The sequence below is a fragment of the Etheostoma spectabile genome, chromosome 17 (genome assembly GCF_008692095.1).
Source record: "Etheostoma spectabile isolate EspeVRDwgs_2016 chromosome 17, UIUC_Espe_1.0, whole genome shotgun sequence".
In the NCBI taxonomy this organism is placed as follows: domain Eukaryota; kingdom Metazoa; phylum Chordata; class Actinopteri; order Perciformes; family Percidae; genus Etheostoma; species Etheostoma spectabile.
The window spans coordinates 10,894,252-10,915,467 of NC_045749.1; the positions used below are offsets into that span (position 1 = coordinate 10,894,252).

At 41.4% G+C, this 21,216-nt stretch overlaps 1 protein-coding gene across 1 annotated transcript; it reads right to left on the bottom strand.

Moving 5' to 3' along the window:
* Positions 1–16,852: 16,852 nt before the first annotated feature.
* znf503 (zinc finger protein 503) lies at positions 16,853–20,344 on the bottom strand. Its single transcript, XM_032541644.1, has 2 exons — positions 19,753–20,344; positions 16,853–19,378 (listed from the first exon to the last, which is right to left on the bottom strand). The coding sequence occupies exons 1-2, from the start codon at positions 20,005–20,007 to the stop codon at positions 17,948–17,950; spliced, it is 1,686 nt and encodes a 561-aa protein (XP_032397535.1). The 5' UTR covers positions 20,008–20,344; the 3' UTR covers positions 16,853–17,947.
* Between the last annotated feature and the right edge of the window lie 872 nt (positions 20,345–21,216).

Sequence of the window (21,216 nt, forward strand, 5' to 3'; positions counted from 1 at the left end):
AGAAAGAGAGGCAGGTGACGGTGAATGTGAGGTGAATGAAAAGGGAGCAGAAGGCAGAGTAGTCCCTGCCATCCTAACTAAGATGACTGAGGCTGGCTCAGGCTCCGATGTGATGCCCTGACATGTTTGGGCCCACATCCGCTGTCACCTACATACACAGATAGGGAATCTGTCTTGGTCCACTGATTGTGGCCCTCATTCCTTTCTGCCTTCCCGCTGACATCTTCACCCTGCCATCCTTTCCGCCTTTAGCCTGGCAGCTAGTGCAGTCTGGGTATTGGAGTCTAGAGAGCACAGGGTGAGAGCTGGAGGCAGAGAGGAGACTAATTGTCAAGGTTATGCCTCGGAAGATGATTGATGCCAAGCTGGGCTTTCCTGTCAGCCTGTCAGGAGGCAGGAATGTTTAATGTTCTCATTATTGGTTACGCTGTTGTGTATATTTCTCTGTCAGCGCTGCCGAGCCATCTGAACTGCCAAAGCACTTCAAAGGCCTGCAGGTCATTTATCTTCCCCTGACGCTCCCAATGCTCAGCCTCAGCTGAGTGCCAGTGATTTGTTATGACTTGAGAGCTGGCTGACAGACAGGTCCTCTGTAAGGAGAGGGAAAAAAGGAATCCTTTTTGTCACACTGTGAAAACATCAATGTTCCCGTAATGGGCTACAACTGTCAGTGGAGGCCAGCACCTGACAGTTGTGTGGCCTCACTAATTTGCAGTCCCGGTGACTTGCACTCTTCCCAGTTTAGATTTGGTTGTGGTGTCACATACAAACATGCTGCCATCTGTTGTTCGCCACCATAGGGAGGGCAGAGGAGAAGAGGGAAGGCTATGCTAATTGAAGACACATTGCCATTTCGTAGTATTCATCGAGCCTACGTATATTTTCTTTCTTCTTTCCTCTTTCAGGGCCGAACGATGAAGAGAAAAATAACTCTGTCTCACACAAAGACAGGGTGGAAGATATGGCTCAGGAATGCTGTCCAGAAACATGGGTGAAATAGAGCAAAGTAAAGGCAGAGGATAAGAGATACAGGAAGGAGGTGGGGAGGAGTGGTGTCTTACAGAGGGGATGAGATGAGGCTAGAGGGGAAGGAAGGGAAGAGGTGAGGAAAGGGGAGGGGCTCGGTTGCAGCGAGAGAGAAAGAGGGAAGAGAGAAAAATCAGATCTTTGTTTCCTTTCCCAGGCCATGACATGATTAATCGTTTTCTTCTGATCTAATTTTGGAACATGAAAAACAGCACATTTGTCTTCAAGAAAAATGATGTGGCGCACAGTGCAGATGGAAATTTCAAGCCCTGAAAAAGATTAAAGTGAAATTCCACTCCTTAGACCTAATCATGAGTTGTAGATTATACTGTCGTCTTAACCAGATGGTGGGTTTGATTCCCCGGACCCTTCCTCATATTAATGAATGCTAGACTGTTATATTTGACTTTGGTAAGTGAAATGTCTATCAGCCCTAATGGACTGCCAGCCAAACTAACACACGCTGCACCTCGTTCTGCTCTTCCTGCATTTTTCATGCCTTAGTCTGGTGCTCTATGTAGAACACTGTGCTTCCCCTTCCATTTCTCACAGTGTTGTCGCCCGCCCCGCCTGCTAAATATTTTCACACAAAGGGTGGAGAACAAGAACAAACTTGTGTCCACAGCTAATTTCCTCCCATAGGTTAGGGCTATAACTCTGGACTTACAAGCGTCACCTGGGGCAAGCACAGACGGGAACTCAATATTAATATGATTAAGGTCCAGTCAATATGATTGCATACACGGCAGTATGTTAACCAACCTAATTATGAGAGGGGTGATAAAAGGAGAGGAGTAGGTGGCCTGGCTTTTCATCTCAGCACACATACGGTTGCCCTGTGGCACTGTCCTTTCCCTACCAGAGACCCTCACACACACTTACAAAGAGTCCTGTATTTCGTTTCGAGTAGTGCCTATTTTTCCCTTGCCACAGACAAATTGGGTTGCACAATTAGAGTAGTTGTAGCAAGGTATCCACTGCAAAACTGTCTCCTGTCTCTAATGTTACATTTTTAGTAGAGGAATTAATCCATCTGTTGCATAACATCTTGTTCTGATATTGTATTTCCATCAGAGTAGGATGATGACAGTGCACAGTATTTATTAAGTAACACTGACACTTATTTCAGTATCTGCGGTTCTCTCTAAGCTCAACTGCAAAACAACTGACATCAGCTTTATTTAATGTTGCTATCCATTATTCTTTTGCTCCATCTGTTTACTTTAGGGAAATAGTCCCACCTCAATAAACTACAGAGACAAGACTTTGGATGGTTGTGTGGGTCCTTTTTTGGCAGCTGGTGGAGTACTTGGAGGCCTTCTTCCTTTTCATGCCTAAGCTAACTCGGCTTACATTTAGTCTCATAAGGTAAATCCAGTGTAATGCTGTCCACCCTCTGGCCCAGCTTTAGCTCTCCTGTCTGTTTCTGGACAGCCAGAGCTGTAAAAATCTGGTAGTTGACGAACTCTCGTGGCAGGCTGCCACTCTCCTTGTTCGCTATTATAGAAAATGCAAATGTTTGGAGGGAAATCTATGAACAGGGAAAAGACCAGAGGGAGCAAAAGAAGGGGGGGGGGGGGGGGGGGGGGGGGGGGCAGGACAAAACTTTATTCATGAATATGCCAGGCGCAGACTCAAAACAACAGCCCCCTGAAACTTGGACGCCGTCGCAAACCACAAACATGAACGGAGGGAGACAGAGAGAGCACAATGCCAATATGTCAAACGCTAAATAATTTTAAATTAGAGCCTGCATATGCCTGTTGGAGACTACATTCATCATACTCAACGTTGGTCTGTTTCTTGCAACCCTGGCAGTAAGAGCTTCCACATGCCAGTGTCGGCGCTGGGGAGAAACAGAATCGGGTTATCAGCAGAAGTTTACTTGTCTTTAATCAGCCTGTAGCTAATTACCAGGCTTCCACACAGCATGACCATGAGTCATTAATCATACAGGGCGTCTGGGAGCTCTCAGCTTTGTCCTGGACCACTGCAGCGGACAGGAGCTCCCTATTCCATGATGGAGCTCTTTCTCGCTCTCTCCTTCTTTCTTCGTCTCCCTCGAAGCGGCGATGCCTACAGTGGCGATGGCGTCGGACATTAGGGTGTAATTTACTTCCCGTTTCTCTACAAAGCAGCCTTCTGCATGCTTCTCTCGAAAAAAAATGACCTTCGCTGTACTCACAGTAAAACGCATTTGCGCACGCTAAAATATGCTGCTTTTGTCTGTGCTTCTTGGCATGTGTTGTCAGTCAACAAATCGGCGCTAGAGGATGATGTCAGTGTTTTCGTGGCAAAGTCACTTGCTAGTTAGCTTGACGGAGGTTATGTCCAATCAAAAGTTGCCATGGAGAAAAGTGCGCTGGTAATACTTTGCAGTGAAAGTGGAGGTGAGAAATAAAATTGTCATTTAGCTGGACCAGGTGATACATCATTCTGTCTGCGCTGCAACGCCCTCGCTCACCAGTGACTAAATGGGCCTGGGCTGTTTTCAAATTACAACACAGAGGTGCTGAGGTCTCCACAAGGATTCATCCATGGCGCTCTGCGGCAACATTTTTAATCTGCTGTCTATAGAGTTAAAAGGTTCATCTACGTGACAGTCAGAGACGGATTAATCTGTTGAAATTTCCAATGGTGACATCCGACCAGCCAACGGCATGTGTAAAATAACTGGACAATGAGAATAAGAGGAAGAATGTGATGAAGGACGCAGAGAGAAAGAGAGAGAGAAAGGATGTCTTCTTCCATCACTCTGATCCCTCGGACAGCTCCATTCACCATCCTCCATCACTCTTTGACAGGGGATATTTCTTGTGACCTAACTCTGTTTCCGTGCTACTGAAATTCCATGCTCAAATGTACACATACGAGCACCATTCCAGAAGAAGAAAAAAAATCTTTGAAAGGCGCTGGCAACTGCAAAGTGAAGCTTTCAGCTGCTTTTCATGCTACTGCATTGCAAACTCCCATGGTTCGCTGAACGTCTCCATCGACCAGGTTGAACAAAACATCTCTGTGCATCATGGAGGTCAACCTGTTTCCCATCACAAATAGCATATACATGTTACACACAAAAATATGTGGTGTTAAGTGAAATTCTTGATGTTGGATGTGCATACTTTTTGTCAGGAAATAAGGAAGGTTGCCTTTCTCTCCTTACTCTTCAACTGTTTGAGCACAAGGTTGGGAAGACAGACGGTGCGTCATGTAAAAGTAAAAGACTGGCATCAAATGAAAGATTGTTTAAAGTCAGAACTGCCAAAGCTTTATGCCCATCATTTATCTTGTTACCAATAGATCAAATTGACTTCATGGCAGAGTCATAAAAATGTATGAGAATGTAAATGGCTGAGTGACCCATTCATCTTGTTTAAAGTGGCAAATGTAACATGCTTCTCATCCTGGGTGATAAACTCATACTTCACTCTTTTATGAAGGATTCATTGTTGATGGTGAAACGTCCTGAATTTCATTACAGCGGCAGGTAGGCAGGCTCTGCCAAGGTACTCCTGCCCGCTGCAGTACAGTATGTGTAAATAACTCAAGCTGCCTTATGCTGACGACAGACCAGGATGCAGTTATTGTTTTTTTTGCAAGAAGCTAAAATCTGACCTCAACGTTTTCTGCAGCCATTTTGTTAAAGCTCACAGTGTTTTATCCAAAAGTCAAACTGAATTCTTGCTATTTTTAAAGCCAGTTCACCCTTTACAAAAAAAAAAAACTGACAGTACGTGACATTTTCACTTCACGGGTTTTTCTTTGATGCTGTTTCCTGAAAAATAACATCAATCACTTTGATTTCCTCACGAGAAGAAAAAGTACATGTGAGTGACTCCCATTTGGCGTCCGTGGCCTGAAAAGTTGTATTTCAAAAATCTCAGCGGACAAACAAAATGCAATCATGCCACTAAAACTCAATATTTCTGCTGGACACAGTGAGTGGTGGTGAGTGAATCTAAGGGCAGGTTTTTCCCTCACAGCAACCCACCCACATACACACAAATAGACATACACACATGCTCCGAGACAGAAACATACACACATTAGTCGACAGGGCAGTACACTGAGGTGGTTTATGCTTCTTGTCAGTTGGAGGGCGTGATGAAGTAATGATTAATATGGGGGATGTTTGGAAATGTAAATCTGTGCTGCAGCACAAATAAACCAGGGGGGTTTCTGGGGATGATTAAATGGACATTTCACAGTTGATTGAGCATGCAAAAAGACATCCATTTCCCCCTAACTCCGTAAACAGCAACAGCTACCCCCTTTCCTGTGAAGTATATGATGGTCGTTGTGGTTTTATATGCACACACAGGCCATTGAAGACGAATGAGTGGCTCAATTTATATAACCACTGGGATCTCCTGATTAGGTAATTTATATGGAGGACAGGTTTATAACTGCTAACTCACCGTCATGTCCCGCAACAATTACTTCTGAAATCCGGCTGTAAAAGCAGACAGTAAATTCTGCATTTTTCTTTTGCTGTCACCAGAGCCCATAACCTGAGATCTGATTTTCAATAAATCTTTTTTTATGAAATGGAGGGCAATTACATCAAGAGAGAGAGATACTTTCAAAATTGATCCAAGTAGTTGGAGTGGCATGTATAGTGTCTATCTTAGATTGACCTCAGTGGCCCCCGTGAATCTAAAAAGCTTCCCATTTACAGTATGTGCTCCACATATATTTAAGACAGTATCATCTCTTAATTGGTCAGAGACTCATCTGAGGATGAAAGTAAGAAAACATGTTCACACTGACTAACATAAACTCACATTAGTGCTGGATGAAGACTAAACCCAGATCACTATACGACAGAGTGAAAGTGACAAACAACTAAAACGGTAGGAGTAAAGAAAATCAACACTGAAAAACCATTAGATGTCATGTAAACAGTTTGCAGACCCCGATAAACATACATTACAGCTGTAGGCTACAACCCTGATCACAAGGCCAAATATAATCACTGGAAGTACACATGACTGTAGGGTGGTTTATTTTGCTGTTGACCAAGTAACAGAGCTTAAAGACAGCTTTACTGTCATGTCACCAACAAGGAAATTACAGTACAACTACAGTAGCAACTCCAATCAAGTGCAGAGTCATTGAGGGATATACTGTATATAAAAAATACATAAAAGTATAAAAATATACTAGATCAAATTTAACAAGAAATTAAACCTTTAATTAAAAGAAAGCAATACCATTAAGATATAAATAGCAGTACTGTGAAAGATAAATTTAGTGACTTATTAAACATGAATATGGCAATGAAAATAGATATGGAAGTGTGGAATACATACAACTGACATAGAGGAACAGCAGTTGAAATGCTGAAGTCAAAAGGTCATCCGTCACTTTACTGTTCTTATAGTTGACTGGAAAATAGTTTGGGTATTTGATTGCAAGTAAACAGTGACCCGCAGGTTCCCGGGGGCCAACGTCTTTAAGACCCCGGGGTGTGCGCTGAAGCACAAAGGACCAATTCACCAATTTATTTTATACTATTTTTTATTTCATTAGCAATTGAAAGGTGGGAAGGCAAGTCTAAAGAGATCTTGGTTGACTGATTTTTCATCACCACCACACGTTTAAAGTTTCAAACATAATCTGTCATCTGTCTGCCACACTACTCATTTATAATAAGGTACTTATACACTGTGTGTTTCTCTTGTTCTTCTTTTACCTAAATGACAATGAGAAATCACAGCGCTCTTCTCAGCTACTTTCTCGTATACTGTATGATGGCGCCAGACAGATGAAAAAACTAAACAAAACATGCTAGTTTAAAACTCATTTAAAGTTTAACACTGTGGTCCAGCGTTCAGAGAAAATTGCTTTCGACATCTCTCTCAGTATAAGTTGGTTTGTTCTGGACAGCATCTGGTGAGAAGTGGATGTGTGCTATTAACAAGTCCTCTGGTTGGGGTCCCACCCCAGCATGGCTGCTTGTAAATGGCACTCTCTTATGGAGACAAATCACCCACTGGTTAGGGTTTCAATGAAAGGGGATACAGTTAGAGTACATAAATATAGCCGTAGGAAACACCACCAACCATGTGATCCTCAAACGATAGACCTTCTGTGGCCAACAGCCAGGTTTCACTCTGAAGAGACTCAGCTAGAACTGCTAAAAGCTCACATTATACAGTGTGTTTGGAAATCTGCAGCAGAGCCCGAGCTCAGTTAGCTTTCAACAAGCACAATTAGCTGAACAGTTGAAACGGATTAATTATTTAATAGCTCACCAAAAATACAGGTGTGTGCGTGTGTGTGAGTGTGTGTATGTGCATTTCTGTCTCAAGTGTGAACATGCCTAAATTAAGTAAATTGTCAGGAAGTTGCATTTCTTTTGCCTGCACTGTAAGGCACGGGGGGTATTAACTCTCTTAGCACAGATAACAATAAAACTTTATATAGGCCTACACAATTAAATGTCAGCATTAATATTCTGGACAGGAATAAAGAATTTGTTTCCCCATAAAGTGACCGAATATGATTAAATGAATGATTGAGTGTTTTAATCAGTTTTCTGGTTGTCTTCATGGCTGAAAAGGTGCCCACACTGAAGTCAGATGTCTCGATCTCAAACTCCTGACAGATAGCGGAGCACTTTATCATGAGACAGTGTATCAAACAGCTCATGGATCAAATTAGCAATTACCGCTTCGAAGTTCACAAGATGTAAGAAGGAGGGTGGGGGGAAGCATTTTGCATCTCACATGGTTGACTTCCCCGTCATCTTCATATCTCTTCACAGCTGTCACATTGATTCTCTTTCTTTTCGCCAGGAACAAGGGGATATTGTTCTGTCATTTTAGAGTGAAAGCATGCAGGCACTCAACCTGTCGAAGCCATGCTGGGCTGTGTTGAGCTCTGATCTGGAAAAGGCTGGCTGCCTCCCTGCAGTTTTGGACTGTCTGAAGCAGTGGTTCTCATTTCAATTTCACAGAACCTCAGAGATACACACATTAGGCCAAAGACTCTGCAGCCAGTAAGATTACATCCCCTTAACTTCCATAATGATAAATTGTTGCTGCTGATTTAATACTGAATTGTATAATTTGTGTGCTACAATCATTACCCTCTACATGAGAACATTTGTAGTTATTTAAAATACAGTAGTCTAACTTCAACAGACCCCCTAACATCTTTCACTTAAACAACTACTGGTCTAAAGGTAAATTAAATGAATGCCATTAGCGATTGTGAGTTGAACAAGTGTACATTCATCAAACAAATGGGTGGCTCAATTGTTATCGGAGAGCATTATCAACAGGTGCTCTAAAGTAAACGTGGATGATTAATTGTTTGTACATCAGGTCTCTCTTTCCAAAAGCATATGCTTGTAATTCAATGAACTGCCAGAGACGTTAAATATTAACAGAGAATAACATTTCAAACAATGCCTTTTGATTGGCGGCATCCATGAAATGAAATTTGAATGGCATTGTAATGAATAATATTCCTTGGCTTTGTTTGTAAAGCAATAGATTGGCCTCCCTGAAAGAACTGACATTGTGTTTCTTTGAACTGGCTTTTAGACCAACCAACACAAACATTTGCCAAAAACCAAACCCATTCATATTTCATAATAGGTCTCCCATGTGAACATTGAGGGTAAATCACACATCACAATTTAAAACAGATCTGTTTTGTGTAAGCACTACACTGAATCACAGGTATTACCTGTGGAGCCCTGGACTGAGGCCTATTCACAAATGCACACAAGGCACACAACACATTCAGCTGTGCCTCGGCTGCTCCTGGTTATACACGGTTTCATGACACCCTGTTTGCAGTGAAGTACTGAGCAGCTTATTAATCAGTACTGAGAGGTCTCCCATCCATCCAGACACACGGCTGCTTGCCTGTGGAACATTTTAAAGGCAAGCAGGTCTATACAACAACCATTAAAAGCACAGAGAGCCATATCCCTGTAAATGATTTAGCTGGGAGAAGGTAGTAAATCAGTGTGAGTGTCATATACTGAACATGGCACATGCTGGAGTGAAAAATGCATACAGAGCGCCTATTCACACTTGGCGCTGAGCATGGCATTTAAAACCCTGTGTCGTCCGCCATCTCTCTACAGCCCTGTCAACTTCAGTCACAACTAATTCATTGAAGTTGATTATGAATTATCCATTTTTGGAATTTATACAACTGCTCTCTGCTGAGCTTATGCACACTGGAAGTGGTTGTTTGTGTTGTTTCTAATCAATGCTTTTAATTTTTACATCGTCAATTCAAAGAAGGAGGCAAGGATAAAAGCTCTCCACTGCTTCACAAATGGAAAAAAAATAAAATATGTTCAGTATTAAACATAATACTGACTTAAAGCATTTTGTTGCTTTAATGGTTTTACAAGGAAAGTCTTGCTGAAATTTGTATTTCTAAGAAATGCTAAAACCTTAACACCCCAAACTAAACATTTTGTAGTTTAGCAATAATCAGTCTTTCTCCACACAGCTATTTAAATATTCCATTTGTAATTTTTGAGGCACGAGTTATTCCTGAACGTCAGTGCTTGAAATCTGGCTTGTCGACAGGCTTCACTGTGACTGACACACTCATCAAAATGAGAATCCTTCTTGCCTGGGGGAACTGTGATACCTGTCAAATGGTGGATATCTTTTAATGTTCCTGTCTCAAATGCATGTCAGAGCAAATGCCAAGTCATAACATCAGTTATTACCTGGATGTTCAACGCCTGATTCCTCTTATTTACCTTAGGTTTCAAAAGACCCCTTCACTTGTTTTTCCTGTTTTCTTTGTGTTGAGAATCATCCCAGTGACAGTTTTTCCATCTTGAAATGTTCAGTAGATTTTATCTGTTTATGTTTTTGTTTTTTGTTTGATTGGCTCCTTGGGTGTGCGGAGTGCATGCATGTCTAAGTAATGTGTGCACCTTCACTCATAATATTTAAAGGTTGATGGCTTGAATTTGCCAGCTTTCACTCTAAAGAAAATTAGCTATTACAGACTGCCTCGTCAGAAATACTCTGCGGGTACCTGTGTGACCTCCAGCTTACTGCCTTTCTGTAAGGGGAGCAGCTACGCATATGACTGTCAACACTTTTGGCTTTTAAAAAGCTCTGTAGGGTCGTGTCACATTGTGGAGAGAAAAGCCAGTTTCTTGTCATATTAAACAGTTGCACCAAATCCAAACTCTAGGGGATGCCGAGCATCATACATAAATCTGCACTGTTTAAATACTGTATATTACTGTATATGAGGGATATTTAGCTTTCAGTTTGTTATTTTGAGTGCTTTCTTTGCAGCAACCAAATTAAATCAAACTTAAATTAAGACATAATGAAGAGGCTTCATCCTTACATGCCATGCAACAGCTTTGCTCCCAAACTCCCTACATAAAGTGTCACTATGTTCACTTTGCCAAACAACAGAAGGAACATCTTACAGGCACTCTGTATCACCTGGTCTGCAGCTGAGATCCACCGTCCGTTTAACTCTCTAAATTTCGGTTTGACTAGCCATAGCAAATGAAGATAGACAACACAGGTCTAGATATTTTATTTATCACCACCCTGAGAGCCCTTAGCATGGAGCCACCAAATGACTCATAGTAAAATGTGTGGGGTAACACATTTTAATGACATGCTCAGTTAGTTTCTAAATAAAACATGAGATCACTAACTGGAACCCCGACTAAATGAAAACATGATTTATAGCTACTTTATATTATTGTTCTATTTTTCTTGTTGTTTTTGTAAATTAATCGGCTTAAAAAAATATGCAGTGGTTGTATAAATGTGTTGCATTTTTTCCTTTTCCCCATGGTGTAATGTCTCTATAATCATATTTCCTGGAAGGAAATACAACAGAGCCTTTCTTGATTTACTTAAGACGCTCACTTTTTACACAATAATATAGCCTACTATTTTAAATAAGCAACTTCTTTCAAAGGGAAAACAGGGAAACTTGTTAGCTCAGCATTTGGCTGCCTATGATGTCCTCACTACACATTCTGCAGGGCAAAAACAAAAACAAAACAGGGAAAACAAATGGATTGCAGGTAATTCTAGGTTCAATTTCTCAGTTAACACTAAAATGCGTTAAAGCAATAAAAGTGATGTGAGCCGCCATATTTCCTGGGGCTGTGTTGCTGTGTGTCTGGCCCAATTTGTCTCCCAGTCAGGCCCATTAGTCTACTGCGCTGCCTTCTTAATACGCTCGGCTCCCCCAAATGCCTCAGATCAATGTGTGATACATCGCAGCATCATCACTTACTGCATGTGGATGAGTTGAGAAATGTCCCCGTCTCTTCTTATTTCCTTAGAGAAGTCTCAATTGAAAGTCATATGGGCACAGGCAGAGAGAAGTAGTTTTGTTTGGGGTTGGTGGGGTGCAGGGGAGGGAATTGTTTGGTCGAATGACATGAATGAATTGCTGGAGTAATGTGGAGGCTGGTAATAGTTGAATAGTTTACATCAATGTGATAAATATAGCTCTCATAAATCACATAAGTGTTATATATTGCTGTTTTTCACACTTGGCTCCGACCAGGAAACTCTGGAGAATATCATAGAGGAGTGTGTACAGAAGGGTCTGGGTCTTCGGTGGTTTCTTAAATTGGATAATGGTCCTACGGAGTTACTGTTATACAGAGAACTATTAATGCTCCCGAAAACAGCTGCTGAGGTGGGAAATGGATACAAACACAAAGGCAACTGTGTATTTACCCCTAAATTCGTTTTTCATTTAGGTGAAATAGCTACCTTTTAGCAGCTTGTATTGTTCTTATCAGGTATTTATATTTTGAATAAGCAAAATCTCCTAATGGTATCAGTTGTCACAGTGTCAGAGAAGGTGATGTTAGCTAGAAAATATGCTAACCTTAGCTGACAACTATCACAGCAGAAACTTTTCTTTTAAGAACAGTAAAGTAATAGTTGGTTGTAATAATTGGTTGTGTATTAATGCCACATTCCAGTTTATTTGAATACATAAAACATTCTACTTTGTGATTTAGGCTCAAGCTGGACGGCAAAACTCTCAACAACTATAATGAGCACTGCCAAATGATAGCGATTTTTTTGTGTTCAAAACAAAAGGTTTTCATTTGCAATTTAAAATGGGAACATTTTGAAAGCATAAAAGAGCAGGGAAGTTAGCTACTCCATGCCACTGATAACCAATCCTACCAGAAGCCAAACCTCATTGGTACCACTGCCAAAATGTCATGTGACGTAACTTTTAGTTGTATCCACTTTCCCTCAACTCGACTCAATCTACGCCCACTTCAGTTTGTGATTTTCTTTGAAATCCCTTTGAGAATGTGCCTGGACCTTCTGCATGAAGCCATTAGTTTTAATGCGTAGGTGGATCCAGCGACCCCTATGGAGCAAGATTTTCCACTAAAGAAAAGTCATGAAGCCAAATAGTTACACCCTTCCTCCAAACAAACATTGTGTGTCTGTACAGCACTGTTCATCAAAAAAATGCACACAGCATTACATGATAAATTAGCAGTAATCCATTTAAATGTAGCTGTTTCCTTAAATTGGTCATGTGATTTAGTGTTTGGGGAGAAATGATAATGTGCCATGCAACAACATCTGCATTTGTTTACATTCAAAACTCTACGTAGCGCTCAATCACTACATGCATGTTGTGTCCTCAAGCTAACTATTATTGTATTAGTACGAAAATATTTTAAGATTTTAGTAAGACTGCTTAGGGCTTGTATTTCTTATTTATTGGTGTGGGTTTTCCTTAGGTTGTAAATGACAAGTCTTGCCCAGTGATGCTAGGTCAACTTTAATAATTTTAACAAGTTGTGCCCTGTAACGTTCAACACATAAAGTGGTGCACAGAGACTCATCATCACATCTTACTTACAACCATCTCTATTCTATTTGTTTATAATAAATTATTTGTAATTTGTTCCATACAGTCACTCTATATTTCATTGTAATTTGCATTATTCTATTTTCTTGTCATTTTTTATTTCCATGTGTGCAGGTGCAATATTTATGTCAAACCAATTTTGCTCCATTATCAGCATTGTTGTTGTAGCACCCTAACCCTTTTTTTCCAGGAGTGCGCACTGTGGATATTCCCTGAAAGAGATTTCAAATGGAAGAGTATTGACCAATCATTAAATCTTCATCCAATACAAGAGAAGACCTGAGTTTATGTAGTTAGAAAGCAAGTGAGTCATGTTAATTGGTGGCCCACACCCATGGAAATGACATCATGTACTCATACTGTCATATAAGGCCGGTGACACGCCATCAGGATTTACTCATAGAAGGGAGACAACAGCAGAAGACAGCAATTATGTGGTAGACTGAAACCTCAATCTGTCAAAAAGAACTTGGAATGCCAATGACTATCTCAAATAATGTTGGATGACTCGATCTTTGACAATGCACTGGGTGGCTACACACAAAGACAGATGGTGTACAATGTCTTATATTGTATTCACACAGCTTCAAACAAATACAATAACCTCGTGATTGTGTGCTGTAATGCCCCGAAGATACAGTGCTTAGACATTGCTGATTTCAAATGAAGGCAAAAAAGCCCTTTTACAGCTGAGCTCATCCCTGACATTTCCTCTGCTTTTTACATTTATCAGTGACAGACAACAACCTCATCAGCTTGCATACTACTCCAACATACTCCATTAAGGTGCCTGGAATAAGGGTGCATTTCCATAAAATATTCTTTGGCAGAATCAGAAAATGGGCAAATTATCTGAACACTAAAACACCCCAGCGCACTGTAGATCCCAAAGCAGACAGAAATGACCTCATTTAGGCTGTCTAAGCGCACGAAAGTGCTCACTGGTTCGAGATCTGAGTGCCACAGATAGATCAACACTGCCACTTCTCTCGCATCACCTGGATGAGCACTTTACATTTGTAAATCAATGAGGAGGGTAACCACATGTAGAAGAGCTGGGAGGGATTCCTGTCTGCCTTGGCACAGATTTTGAGACCCAAATTACCTCTATTACAACTCTCAGTTGGAGACTGCATTCTAGGATCAATCTGTCAGAAAGGGGTGCTTTAGCGTTGAGGAATATGACGTGATCAACAACAATGTTTATTTTTTTCTAATCTCCTGCATAATGAGCAGTTTCAGCACAGAATTTGCTTTAGATCTGGTTACTACCACTGAGTCTTTGCTTTGTTTCATGCAGCTCATTTCATGGCTTCATTACTACAGTCACAAAAGCTGTAGACACCTCCACAGCTTGGATAACCATAAATCACACACTGAGATAATGACAGTCCAGTGTTCCAGCCAAGATGACACCTTTTTACTACATTGGAGTGCAAGGATGTAGTCAAGATATATATGCATGTGATGTACAGTAGTGATAGACATATATGCTGAGATGGTAACAGACAAAGAATGTTCCATGTGATGTATGAGTAGAAGTATAATCAAAATGTATTGGAAACGTAACAATCTATACTTGTAAAACATAATTGCAAGTAAGAAATATCAAGTGCCCATAAAGTAAACAGTGCAAGCAAAGCCCTTATTGATTGGTTTCTTTTTCCCATCACTGAGAGCTTTTATATTGTAATCGCAGCCTGATAAAACAACCACACATACATAAAAGATAATAATCGCTCTGTGACTTATGTTTGGCATGGGGTTGAACATTATAGCCGCTTCCCCATATTGACACAGCTGTTACACAAACTATAGACTTGCCACTGCAGACGACGGCATGTCTTCATATTGTGCCACACACCCACTAATGACAGCTTTAGTGGTGGTAATTCAGTAGGGTTGAATATGGGGTTAGGTGTGTGTGAGTCACGTCCTGGGCTCCCCCCCTTTGCCAGATGTCCTGCCAGGTTTCCTGCAGTGTCTCTTTCTGAGGATCCAAGTATCTCCCAAGAATCTAAAATGGCTGCTTCAAGTCTTGAACATAAAACTGAAGAAGCATTTGTTAAGATTTGTTGTTTTTCATACCTTTTACATTTTTGAGGTATTTCAGTGACTGTGTTTTTTCCTGTTTGACGACAGCTAGCCGCTAACAGGAATGTGTATTTTTTGAGACCATCCATTATGCAAACCAGGCAGGAGCATAACTGTGAGGCAGAGCAATCGCCTTCATTAGGGAATGGAAAATGTTTAAATACAATCTCAATGTATGTAGTTTAATGTCTTCTTCAGTAAGACAATAAATTACAACGTCTTTAAATTGTCAATGTCTACTCCCTGAACCCCTAAAGTTACACAGCATTCATAGTTGTTTTCCTCTTATGGCTCCACCGTGCAGTTTTTGCTATTTCAGATTATATTTTTTTATTTGGAAAGGCTCTGGCGCCATGTAAAAGCTCTTGACATAACACTGTTAATGTTCACTGTACCAGATTAGGTGGGCACTATACCACACTTAAACACCTCATAAGACCCTCACCGGACTAATGATTTGGTTAATAAGTTCCTCGTCACAAAATCTTCTTAATTTTAATTTTTATTGTAGGATTTGAATCGTAAAACTTTTAAATGTACCATTATGCTGTGGTTTGATGTATAGTTTTTGTTCTGCATAGATCGTGCACACCTCAGTACTTTTAGGTCTTGATGGACAGAGTGACTATGCACTTTGATACTCTAATTCTAATAACCCTATGTTCTCCTTCTCAAATCTTCACAGGGAGAGAGAGAGAGAGAGAGAGAGAGAGAGAAAGAGAGAGAGAGAGAGAGAGAGAGAGAGAGCTGGTAATTCATGCACACATGTGCCTGCCTGTTCCTCCAGTGACAGGGCCAGGGGGAGGGGCACATGATAAATTGCCTTCCACCGGGACCCTCCGAGCACAGCCACCATGATGTGGGTAGAAATGGAAATTGCTCCCTTTCACCGTCATTACATCAGTTTAGGGCACGTGTGGGCCTTATACACACGATGAAAGGAGTCTGTTTTGTCTGAATAACCGCTGTGCAATAGACAAGGGACAGCTTAGGAGGAATTCTAAATAAAAAATAATATCTGATAACACAGCTGGGTTAACAAATGCCCAAAAGAACTGAAAGCCAGGGTAATGTTGTTAGTCGACCATTATAGGGATAGAAGCTAAACATGTGACTCTATATCGCTATGCTGATTTAAAGTCATACACTACGGATGATTAAACTGGCCGTGGGAACTCAATTATCTACGCATGCAACGATTTTGATTTGTTAAGTTTTCTATAAAACTCTAAAGTTGAAATAAGCAGCAAATTTGCTTATCAATATCACAAACAAAACCAGGAGTAACAATACGTTCATTGCCGTTATCTGTGCAAGAAAAATAGAAAAAGAACGTAAATGTTAATTGTTCATGTGGGATATTATTAGTATTTAAAAATAAATATGACTTCAATGTGCCCGGATCTTCACAAATTCAAACCACGATTTGTGAGTGTTTGTACCTGCATGAAAATCCCACAACTTTGCACAATATTCTTATTTAATAACACATTTAGTGCTGTGTACATTAGATTTACAGGTGGAGAAGATTATCAAATGCAAATTAAATCATAGCATCCTGGAAATTAAACAAAACAATCGTTTTTCTATGTAAAGTTAATGGCCTCCACGTTGAGATATCACCCTAGTGGAGCTTCAGAGGCTTGCTCGTAGTCCACAGCTTCATCCTTCATAAAAAAGAAAAGACTTATCGAAAACGCTTGTTAAATGTCTAGTGCATTAAACCTGAAAGCAAGCAAATTATTCAAGTCAACGTCCGTCTGTCTCTTAAGGTTGTAACATTGACTTTTTGATTTTAAATTTTAGTTATTTAAAACACATAGATGTGCTTTTGATTTTTTTGTTGTTGAACCACATAAAAATCAGCTGTCCTTGTCCAACTTTCGTTTTCTGGCGTATTTCACACATTTCAGTTTGCAGGTGAAGTAACCTAAGTCTACACCTGTCAAATAAAATCTCAAACAACTTATTGACAAAATTGACCCACCAGCAAACTAAATTATTTCATAGATTCCTTTGTAAAACCCGTTTATCCCTGTGTATGTAGACACACACACACATACACACACACACACACACACACACACACATACACACACACACACAACCAGTTCCCACTCTCATTTAAGTTGCATTTAATTTAAACTTTTAACACATGTGCTCTTATAAAAGTAAACATTTAAAGCTTAGTTAGTTATTTGGCGTATAAAGTAATATAATAGAAAGAAAGAGAAAGAAAGATAGAAAGAAAGAAAGATGCACATAATCAGCAACTCGCCGAAATGTTTCTGATAAGACAGAAATGAATTGTTTTAAAAAGTAAGACAGCCTGGAAAATATATAGGCCCATGTTGTGGACATGTTCAATGAGGATTTATTAGCCCCATTCATTTAACAGACCACTTTTTAAAACTGTCAGTTGAATATAAATTCAACAATTATTTTACACCCAATAATGTTAATACTTCAGGAAATGAGGCACACGGAGATATGGAACAGAATTGTTTCTTATTTTTCCAGAATACATACAAAAAAATACCAATTCTCTTTCCAATGTGTACACCTGAAAAATAACGGCAATTTAAAATGTGGACGATTTCTGAAATTTAAGTAACAAACATGCATGTAAATTATTTTCTTCTCATGAGACATTAAATAAGAACAAATACAATCATAGCAATTTCAAATTAACATCGAAATAAAGACCCCTACTTTAATTAGTACTCTAACGTGTGTTTTCATTTTACCTATAGAGTTTTAACATAATGCACTTTTTGAGTTGCTCAAATATTTTCCATTTGCAGCTATTAGCCTGCTTTTAAGCCGACATATAAATAAATACAGTTGAAGTCCACGGATCCCGCCCATATTTAGCGCTGTTAATATAAAAGTCTTTATATTTGCATTCTTAGTTCTATAAACTTTTCAAAGTTATTGTTTTTCCTCACTGGTATCCAAGCGCTGATGCTGTGGTGAGTCTCTGGCCATACAGTGCATAAGGGGAGTAGTAAGGGCCGGTGGCAGCAGGGACGGGGACAGGGCCACCGGGGTTTGGCAGGGGACTTTTGGAGTACGGATGGTAGCGGCTGCTGAGTCCTAGCGCGTGATGAGGGCTCCTTAGAGCCAAAGTTCCGGGGCTCCCGGGGGCACCTGATGGTGGCATGTGCATATGGCAGGCCATGGCCGCTGCTGCAGCGCTGGCCAGTGATGAAGACCCGGGATAACCAGATATCAACTTCTCCGCCCCAGTAAAAGCAGTGTGAGTCCTCAGGTGATTCAGGAGCTCTTCTGATGAGGAGAAACGCTTGTCGCACGGTCCATTTGCTGACACCCAATTACAAACATGAGGGAGAGGGTCGTTGGGGAGCATGAAACCATATGGGTACAGGGGGTGTCCGGTAAACGATGGGGCCGAGGAATGAACGCCATGCATGTGGTGTGTCGGGTACATTAGTGGGTAGCTGGATTTGAGGGCGTTAGCGGCCGCTGCAGCTGCAGATTCGTGCGTGCAGGAAGCACTGGCTGCGCCCGCTAAGTGGCTGGCACAATGGTAACTGAGGCAGAAAGGGTCTCTGCAAAGGCTGGCTGACATGATGGACGGTGGAGAAGCCCCAGCCAAAGGACTGGATCCAGCCTTACTGCAGCCCAGTGAACTGGCCAGCTGTGCGTTTACCAAGCTCCCTCCGTGGGGCAGGAAGTGTTGAGGGTAACCAGCATAGGCCCCAGCCAAGCTACCTGGGTAGCTCATACCAGCAGGAGGCAAAGGGAAAACTGTCTGTCCCGGTTTGTAAGGAGAAACCGGCGCCACAAGTCCTGACCCGAGAACGGATGCGGAGGATACAGAAGTTACACACGAGGAGTCCGAGGAAGAGGTGCATTTAGTGCCAGGCGTCGTCTCCTGGTGTTGGTTGACCTCTACGTTAATTCCACCACAACTCACGCTTATCCTGCTGTGGCTAGTGGTGCCAGACCCATCCGTAGTGCCATTTTTATTACAATCAGACTCTTTCTTTTCATCCCTATCTCCACACTTCCCCTCTGATGGCATGGGGGACGCAGAAGTGCTGGAGTTGGGGCTGCCTGTCCGCGGCGTAAACGGCTGGCAGGTGGCGCTCGGCACTCGGAAACCAGACTTCTCTCCGCTTGAGACGCCCGAAGACGAGTCCTTCTTATCTGAAGGCTTGGAATAAGGTTTGAAGCTAGATTTGTCATCCACGCCGATGTCACTCATTTTCAAAGGACCAGATTTAGATTCCTTCTCACTAGATCCATTTGATGTTACGGAGGATAATTTGGAGGAGGGTGGTGGGTCCGGTTTGCCGATCTGAGAGCAGGTCTGCGCCAGCAGAGCCAACGGACTTTTCTTGGCATCAAGCTGCAAAAGAGATGACACAAATGTTGATAAATGCTATTTAAACCCACATCGACTGCTTTCTTTTGAGATTATAAAATGACGAGAGAAAGCCGTTGGATAGGCTATGGGGTATTTGCATTTCCAAACGGAAATGTGGGCTATAATCACGCACGGCTCGTCCGTGAACACAACTACAATAGTGTTGATTATTAAAAACAATCCGCGAGGCTTTACACATAACTGTTTTTAACACCGGATTCACAGTTGGACAGGGTATATTACGGGATAACAGCTGTAGGCTCCTATAACAGTGGCACGCGAAGCACTAATAACTGAAATAGCCTGCATAACATTGTAATTATACTGACATGAAGTAATCGAAATCTTCATCTTACCTCTATAGGACTAATCGGGGTAGAAGGCAAAGGCTGCAGATACTCCGGGTGCAAAATGTGTCCCGAGCGTGCGGTAAGCATTTTCAAAACCTTGATGGGAAGTCGGTTAGCTTGCCGTAGTGGATGAGACGGGGGTGCGGAGTGGAGAAAGGGCTTGGTGATGCTCGCTGAGCTTCTATTCCGAGAACTGCTTCTTTCCCAGGCTACACAAATATCACTATTTTTCTGGAAAGACGCCGAGGGCGACGTGATCATGTCCCAATTGTCAGGAAATGAAACGGCGATGCTTTCGTCAGATACATTAAGAAAATCAAAAAATCATCGAGCCTCTCTCTCGGGGATAAAGGAATCGTAAAACGGTTCAATAATAAGTAATCCTGGTAGTAAAGAAGCAAGGAGGCGGCAGCTGGAAGGAGACAGTGCGAGGTTATCGCAGATCCGTGGCTGAGCCTTGCACCATGAGCGCTGCGCCTTCAGTGCGTCTGTCTGCAGGTCCTCGCTCTGTACTTCCGAAGTACGAACTGGTAGAAATGTTCACTTCAAAAGCAGCTGAATTAGTCCGAGATTAAAGCCTTTGCCGCCTTCCAATCAAATGGGACCCTGAGGTGATTGGAGGGTCAAGGGGATGTGACGTTCTCCTCTTTGTAAGCGCCTGTTTCGACAGCTCGGGGGAGGAGATGGGCTTAAATGTGTTGGTGACTGTGCACGCTTGCATTATTTCAGATGTGGAGCTACGGGTTCTATGCGCACCAGTCCAGGATACAGAATAGTGTGTGAATAATACAATATATGAACAATCCCTCCACCAGCCTATTTAAATAACAAAACACAGCCTGATTTAGTCACTTTAACACCTTTCATATCATTTTCGTTAAAAAGGCCTGAAAAATGTCGTTGAGTTATGTTGTGTTCGGTTGAATAAACTGTTGGCTACTCAGTTTATTCCGTATTCACCTTATTTTCTGGGTACATTTAAAACACATTTTATCATTAACATATTTTTTCATTTTCATATTAGTCTAATAGGCTATTATAAACGAATGTATGTTATGAGGGCACGAGTTTTTGTAGAGCTACTAGAAACTGACACATAGGCTATTACGGACATTTTCACTGATTCATTGCCATTAACAGCTAAGAGAATACTCCTTCACGAAGTTGAGGTGTAAATATGTAATTTAGAATGATGTTGTTATCTTAAAAACGGTTTTATTTGTCATCCCTCAACACTGTGGAGTAGACCGAGAGACGCACACAATGCGCACCGCCGGGACTTTTCCTCCACTGGCAAACATAAAACCAACCATTTCAGCTTGAATTCCCTAAACAGACAAGCGTTGACAGGAATAGACCGATGTAGTGATGGAGGGATGTGAATGTCACATGTTTTCAGTATAATATACACCGCCCTTCTATTTCTATCTCCACCCCTCCGTCAAGTGTCAATTCTGCTCCACCGCAATC